The sequence below is a fragment of the Ylistrum balloti genome, unplaced genomic scaffold (genome assembly GCF_031769215.1).
Source record: "Ylistrum balloti isolate Yb309-2 unplaced genomic scaffold, AGI_CSIRO_Ybal_v1 Utg369754, whole genome shotgun sequence".
Classification (NCBI taxonomy): domain Eukaryota; kingdom Metazoa; phylum Mollusca; class Bivalvia; order Pectinida; family Pectinidae; genus Ylistrum; species Ylistrum balloti.
Genome location: NW_026781956.1, coordinates 803,579 through 811,528, shown reverse-complemented (window position 1 = coordinate 811,528; position 7,950 = coordinate 803,579). Strand labels below are relative to the sequence as shown.

Genomic DNA, 7,950 nt, shown 5'->3' with positions numbered 1-7,950 from the left:
TCAGTTTGTCGTTACTATCAAAAATTGCTTTGCATTGATAGAATATAGATTATTTCTGCATGGAAAAGCCGATTGATGGAGACAAAAACACTGCGAAGACAATACCGTCACAGTCGTTACAGCACAACGTCTGTTTCTCATTACATAGCAAGTGCGTTTATAATTAAACATTTTCAAAGGATAAGAACAGAATGCAATATCTAAAATGTCATTGAAGTTTCCACTCCTTATGTCAACACGTAAATACAAATTTAATTAAAGTGCACGCTTTTGATTCAGGCGATTTGGAAACAACAACTGATCACATCGAAGATTTAATTTAGATATATGATACGTTTGAAGAATCCTCGTGTCCATCTTTGATTGTCAACTTTTGCGTCATTCATCAATTATTTTGGACTCTTAATGTGAAAAACCCCGGCACAGTCTACATTTTCAGCACTTGTATACAACCTGACTATTATAACGGCCACCGACTGCTCTAGTAAAAACTGTCGATTGTTACTTCAAAAACAAGCGACGATTCCAGTTATGAATTTCGTTTCAAAATGTTATAATATCGTATAAATTGTTGTTTATAATATTGAAATTATCAGAATTAGAATAATTTCCTATATCATACTGCTTATCGGGACGTTGTCATTGTTTGATACTTTCAAGGCATATACCGACGTAGGCAGCTGATGTTCACGATTTCAAAAAGGTAGAATTGTACGCTTGATTGAGCAAAAAGCCGAGGTGGAGAGCACCAAGTCGATGTGGAGAGCAACAAGTCGAGGTGGAGATCAACAAGACGAGGTGGAGAGCAACAAGTCGAGGTGGAGAGCAACAAGACGAGGTGGAGAGTAACAAGCCGCGGTGGAGAGCAACAAGACGAGGTGGAGAGTAACAAGCCGAGGTGGAGAGCAACAAGACGAGGTGGAGAGCAACAAGACGAGGTGGAGAGCAACAAGACGAGGTGGTGAGTAACAAGCCGCGGTGGAGAGCAACAAGACGAGGTGGTGAGTAACAAGCCGCGGTGGAGAGCAACAAGACGAGGTGGAGAGTAACAAGCCGAGGTGGAGAGCAACAAGACGAGGTGGAGAGTAACAAGCCGAGGTGGAGAGCAACAAGACGAGGTGGTGAGTAACAAGCCGCGGTGGAGAGCAACAAGACGAGGTGGAGAGCAACAAGACGAGGTGGAGAGCAACAAGACGAGGTGGTGAGTAACAAGCCGCGGTGGAGAGCAACAAGACGAGGTGGAGAGTAACAAGCCGAGGTGGAGAGCAACAAGTCGATGTGGTGAGCAACAAGTCGATGTGGAGAGCAACAAGTCGATGTGGTGAGCAACAAGTCGATGTGGTGAGCAACAAGTCGATGTGGAGAGCAACAAGACGAGGTGGAGAGTAACAAGCCGAGGTGGAGAGTAACAAGCCGAGGTGGAGAGCAACAAGACGAGGTGGAGAGTAACAAGCCGAGGTGGAGAGCAACAAGTCGATGTGGTGAGCAACAAGTCGATGTGGAGAGCAACAAGTCGATGTGGTGAGCAACAAGTCGATGTGGGGAGCAACAAGTCGAGGTGGAAAGCAACAAGTCGATGTGGAGAGCAACATGTCGAGGTGGAGAGCAACAAGTTAAGGTGGAGATCAACAAGTCGAGGTAGAGAGCAATAAGTCGAGGTTGAAAGCAACAAGACGAGGTGGTGAGCAACAAGTCGAGATGGAGATCAACAAGTCGATGTGGGGAATAACAAGTCGAGGTGGAAAGCAACAAGTCGATGTGGAGATCAACAAGTCGAGGTGTAGAGCAACACGTCGAGGTGGAAAACAACAAGACGAGGTGGAAAACAACAAGTCGAGATGGAAAACAACAAGTCGAGGTGGAAAGCAACAAGTCGAGATGGAAAACAACAAGTCGAGGTGGAAAGCAACACGTCGAGGTGGAAAGCAACAAGTCGAGATGGAAAACAACAAGTCGAGGTGGAAAGCAACAAGTCGAGGTGGAAAGCAACAAGTCGAGATGGAAAACAACAAGTCGAGGTGGAAAGCAACAAGTCGAGGTGGAGAGCAACAAGTCGATGTGGGGAGCAACAAGTCGATGTGGGGAGCAACAAGTCGATGTGGGGAGCAACAAGTCGAGGTGGAAAGCAACAAGTCGAGATGGAAAACAACAAGTCGAGGTGGAAAACAACAAGTCGAGGTGGAAAGCAACAAGTCGAGGTGGAGAGCAACAAGTCGAGGTAGAGAGCAATAAGTCGAGGTTGAAAGCAACAAGACGAGGTGGAGATCAACAAGTCGAGATGGAGATCAACAAGTCGAGATGGAAAACAACAAGTCGAGGTGGAAAACAACAAGTCGAGGTGGAAAGCAACAAGTCGAGGTGGAGAGCAACAAGTCGAGGTGGAGAGCAACAAGTCGAGGTGGAAAGCAACAAGTCGATGTGGAGAGCAACATGTCGAGGTGTAGAGCAACACGTCGAGGTGGAAAACAACAAGTCGAGGTGGAGAGCAACAAGTTAAGGTGGAGAGCAACAAATCGAGGTGGAGATCAACAAGTCGAAGTTGAAAGCAACAAGACGAGGTGGTGAGCAACAAGTCGAGATGGAGATCAACAGGTCGAGGTGGAGAGCAACAAGACGAGGTGGAGAGCAGCAAGACGAGGTGGAGATCAACAAGCCGGTGTGGAGATCAACAAGCCGAGCAACAAGACGAAGTGGACATCAACAAGCCGGTGTGGAGATCAACAAGTCGAGGTGGAGAGCAATTACACATGGTTATCCTATAAATTTCATGTTTTTGCTCCTGGATTTCTTAGGAGTCAATCCTGTCGCTACGCTTACACCGATCTGCCTTCAATATTTTAACCTTGTCATGGTATTTGGTGTAGAAATTTCTGATTCGTCCTGGTCATAAAAACATAGACACCTTCATCGTATTTAACGTAAGAATCGTCCACTCATCCAGATGATCACAACATTCTCGTTTAGGATCAAAATCAATATCTTATCCCCACACTTCTGTTAATTTCTCAGGTTTAGTTACTTTCTCTATGTCAGCAGATCACGGGTTTGCAAAGAATCGAGGTACGTGATGGTTATTGTGTATGTTGGATGGGCATCCTGCTGGTTGTTAAGGGTCCGTAAGATTTGGGAATCGTGGCAGTCGCTAAGATGAGGTCTTGGATGGGAATAAAAGGTTTTTACATTACAGAAGAAACCAATTTTAGTTACGACGGTAAGTGATACAATGTGCATTTACATGTCACGTGAGAGTACCATGACAAAATGTACAGATGGTTGATGTCTCTCAACAGGACTGACAGCCAGTAGTTCTCCGGTGTGTTGAACAACGCAATACTCACTTATTCTCTTCTTTAATAAAATATCACGAAATCAGAAATTCCATGTCGAATTGGATGTTTTTTGTGCTACAGTTAAAATACAGTAAGACATACAGTTTTCATATCATTGTAGATCTGTATCTTCAGCTCACCAGCGATAAACTGTACTTCTTTATATTCGATGCACATATTTATCGTTCAGTAACATGTATGTGTTTGTACACTGGTGTATGTTTTCAAGAGAGGGTCCATGAGCCCCGGTGGGAGATCTAAGGGCGAAGTAAAAGTAAAAACAAACGTCAGAAAACTCACTTTCACTCGAGTGCATGCTGAAGTATACAAGTGTACGTTATTGCTACGTCTCTGCCTACTACAGTATAAGTTTGAGGTTGTTTGGGTACTTGAAACTATCTGCCGTATTAATGGTACATTGTTTATACCTGGTTGTAGGGACAATTGTGTTTACCTTTACCTGTTTCCTTTATCTATTTACACTATGGTTTGCATTGAATCAGCAGTGTACTTGTATGATTACAATTTAACAACAATTTGCTATTTTTCTGGCTTTCTGTTTTTACTTGGGTTTTGCATTTGAGTACATCCTTATTTGTATGTATTTTGTCTGGGAACATTTAAATTGCGTTCTATCTTTGCATGGGTACATTTCCATTGATTTTTGCAATAATTTGAATACATCTTAATTGAATGTGTTTAAACTGTGTCCTGTGTCTGTTTAGGTGCTTTGAAGGTGTTGTTGGGATTTATCTATTTATCTTCTTATTTCTATTTATTTATTTATGTTTAACGCATAAGTGAAAATCCTGATGCAGTGATATCAGCTGTTAGCATATATATATCAGCACTAAGAACTCTATTAGTTTTCAGCAAACAACAATAATATATTTAATTTAAAAATGATTATGTAATTGTATTATAATTGCTTACATGTAAATATCAAATTTTTGGCGTTTTGCTTTTATTCCATGTATTAATATCCACATGTGAAAGCATCTAAAAGACAGAAATAAATTGAAAAAAACGGGAAAAATTACTTAGCACACACCATTTCAAGTTGAACGAGATCCATTTTTATATTTAAATTTTTATCTAAATTGTGAAATTTTGTAAAGTTAAATATTTCAATAAACTTTACAAAATTTCACAATTTAGATAAAAATTTAAAATATATTTTGTTAAATTTTAAAAGGAAAACATTTTTATTTATCTGATACTTACATTGAATTTATTATTAAGATGATAAACTCACTTATATTGAATACATGTGTACATGTGTGACGTGTTATTTTACAAGCTTCGTTCCTTATATCAGCATTACCTATTCAGTATGTCAATTTGTTTACATCTTTTACATGGGTACAATGTAGCATATATTTATATACCATGTTGTGTCAATTTTACATAAATTTGAAAATGTTTTCATATATAATTTTATAGAATCATAATCAATATATACGTTCTCTTTAAACATAAATTTCATTTGCATTATTCATTCAAGTCAACTGTTAATTTGAGAAGATATCGTTTGATATATGCATCGTTTCAAATAAATGATGTAGGTATATAAGGTTACTTACTTCACATTGTTCTAAGTGGTTAATCGGAGTTCTATCTAGACATATTGTGATCACATTGATTAAATGTTGACACATTTCACGTCAATGATTAAAGAACAAATAGCTACAAGTATTCGTGTAATCACAATTTATTTGGATGGAATGATTGTAGAAGTAATAAAAAAACAATACAAACATAAGTAAAAATATACCAGCTTTCAAATTAAAATATATATATATGTATCAGAAATGTTCTCATTTATACAATATATGTGAATTAGCATAACTATTATAAAAATAATATAACGTTAATATACAAATTCACTGTATTTTATCACATGCGTTTTTGTTTCATTGGAGATTTTGTAACAAGTCTCAGAGCCTTACATATTTTTTATTTTTGCTCGTCAAGGCTCACAGAAATGAAAAATTTCTATGACTCGTGTAATGAAATGTAATATGAAATGAAAAAAAAAATCTTTTAATCACATAAACACAAGTTACATTTGACAAGTTTTAGAGTTAACAGCGGAGTAGAAAGGTAGCAATTTACTTACACCATTTTTCAATTTATGACGTACCGTCATTGTCCATATTATGACATCACCCTTTTCAGACTGGCATAGCCAATAAAAAACGCTCCAGGGTATATAACACTAGTGACATATTCACAAAAATATTACATGGTAAATTCAATGGCCGAATTATGTGATAGATGTAATTGTCTGAAGCTTACTCAGGATAAAATACACTGATTAGGATTCACTAGGTATTTTGTTAGACAACTTTTATCATTTTTTTTTCTTTTTAAAATCATTAACTAATTTGTCGATTTCTATAAAGTAGCATTTCTGATTCTCCAATAAACATAAATCAAATATCGAAAATCAGTCGATTTTCTTACTCCAAAATTAATTTTAGATAAATTTCGACATTGGAAACAATTTAATACACATGATATGCACGTTGATGTCTATAGGAGCGTTTTATGGTTGTCCCCAGGATCACATCTATAATATCCTAAATTGTGACGTATGAAGTTCGACGTGTACGACGCTAAATGGTATTTTGATGGTATAACCGACGTTATAAATTCCTACCCAGAACTTCAAGAAATACATACATAGGAAACTATGAAATCGAGTATCTGTAAATTGTACTGTAAAAACATCCTTCTTATAAACAAATAGCGAAGCAAACAAAAACAAAAAGGCGGACATCCGAATAGCTTTTTTCATTGTATCGAGAGCAAAGATTAACACAGGCTCCTTTCTCGGTTAGAATTTTTTACCTCTTTACCTTTCGCTTTTGACAAAATGGAAGATTTTCAGCAATGAAAACAATAGATTACAGCCGATATCAAAGATAGATACAATGTTTAAGATAATTGTTGCGACACTTTCGTATACTGTTCTCAAGATTTATATCATGTGTACAAAGATCGAAGCTATTTTAAGTCTTTATTCAACCTTGAAATAAGCCATGAACATTAACTGAAACCACAATGGTCGTACAGGAAAATTACAATAAGATATGACATTGCTTTTTCATGTTTTATTCATGAAAATGTTTCACCAGAATCCGTCAGCGGAAATGTTGTTAATAGAGAGTGTTTGGTGTAGTAAGCAGCTAGATTTATATACAGGTTTAACATTTCATTATATGTCAGTTCTATTAAAAATGACAAAACAGGTTAAGTGCACAATAAACTTCCGGAAACGGGTAAAAAAAACAAGACGATAACTCGGCGACAAATAAATCCTGAGGACCATCCCTATTATGACTGTTTCATTTGTCAATGTCATACCTCTCGTGAACACGGATTAAAATATGACAACAATAATTCAAACAATATACAACATAGCAAGGTAGTCTGTTTCTCCTACAATACATAACAAAATAGAAATTGGCTAGAAAATTCGTGTCTCCTGGTAGGTGATTCGTGTCTCCTACCATACAAACATTGTATAACATGGCTAGGTAGTTCGTGTCTCCTACCATACAAAACATTGTATAACATGGCTAGGTAGTTCGTGTCTCCTACCATACAAAGCATTGTATAACATGGCTAAATCGTTCAGGTCTTGTACCATACAAAACATTATATAACATGGCTAGGTAGTTCGTGTCTCCTACCATACAAAACATTGTATAACATGGCTAGGTAGTTCGTGTCTCCTACCATACAAAACGTTGTATAACATGGTTAAATAGTTCGTGTCTCCTACCATACAAAACATTAAATAACATGGCTAGGTAGTTCGTGTCTCCTACCATACAAAACATTGTATAACATGGCTAGGTAGGTCATGTCTCCTACCATACAAAACATTGTATAACATGGTTAAATAGTTCATATCTCCTACCATACAAAACATTGTATAACATGGTTAAATAGTTCATATCTCCTACCATACAAAACATTGTATAACATGGTTAAATAGTTCATATCTCCTACCATACAAACATTGTATAACATGGCTAGATAGTTCATGTCTCCTACCATATAAAACATTGTATAACATGGCTAGATAGGTCATGTCTCCTACCATACAAAACATTGTATAACATGGCTAAATAGTTCGTGTCTCCTACCATACAAAACATTGTATAACATGGCTAGATAGGTCATGTCTCCTACATTATATAGAGTAGAAATAAAACCTAACCTTCCATAGAAAAAAAGAAACCCAACACAATTATTACATTGCAGTTCGTCTTTGTAACTGAACTGACCCTAGTCCAAGAAACATCGTCTTCGATAAAAAAACGCACGTTCAATTACTGTGTTCATGTTTTTTTCTCTTAAATAACTTACGGTATGAATTCCAACTATAGAGCACGGGATTGTTGAGACAGGTACCACATCTGTAATAAAACAGAACAAAATTTAAAGTGATGTGCTCGATGCTGTGGTGAAATATAAAAACTTTATAAATTTTGATACGATATTTTTATTGAAATTAATAGGTAGGATTTACAACGATTTAAAACAACAAAAAATATAACTTAACGTTTAAAGAACAAGTTAATAAATATATAGTATAGAAATATTAGGG

The 7,950-nt window shown here is 36.9% G+C and overlaps 1 protein-coding gene across 1 annotated transcript; it reads left to right on the top strand.

Annotated features, from left to right (window-relative positions):
• The first annotated feature begins 1,756 nt into the window (after positions 1-1,756).
• On the top strand, positions 1,757-2,497 carry LOC132543365 (uncharacterized). The gene has a single exon (XM_060206856.1). It carries the CDS (start codon positions 1,757-1,759, stop codon positions 2,495-2,497), a length of 741 nt encoding a protein of 246 aa, XP_060062839.1.
• Positions 2,498-7,950: the final 5,453 nt, after the last annotated feature.

Coding starts and splice junctions, on each gene's coding strand:
- LOC132543365 (XM_060206856.1), top strand. CDS start 1,757: ATGTGGAGATCAACAAGTCGAGGTGTAGAGCAACACGTCGAGGTGGAA.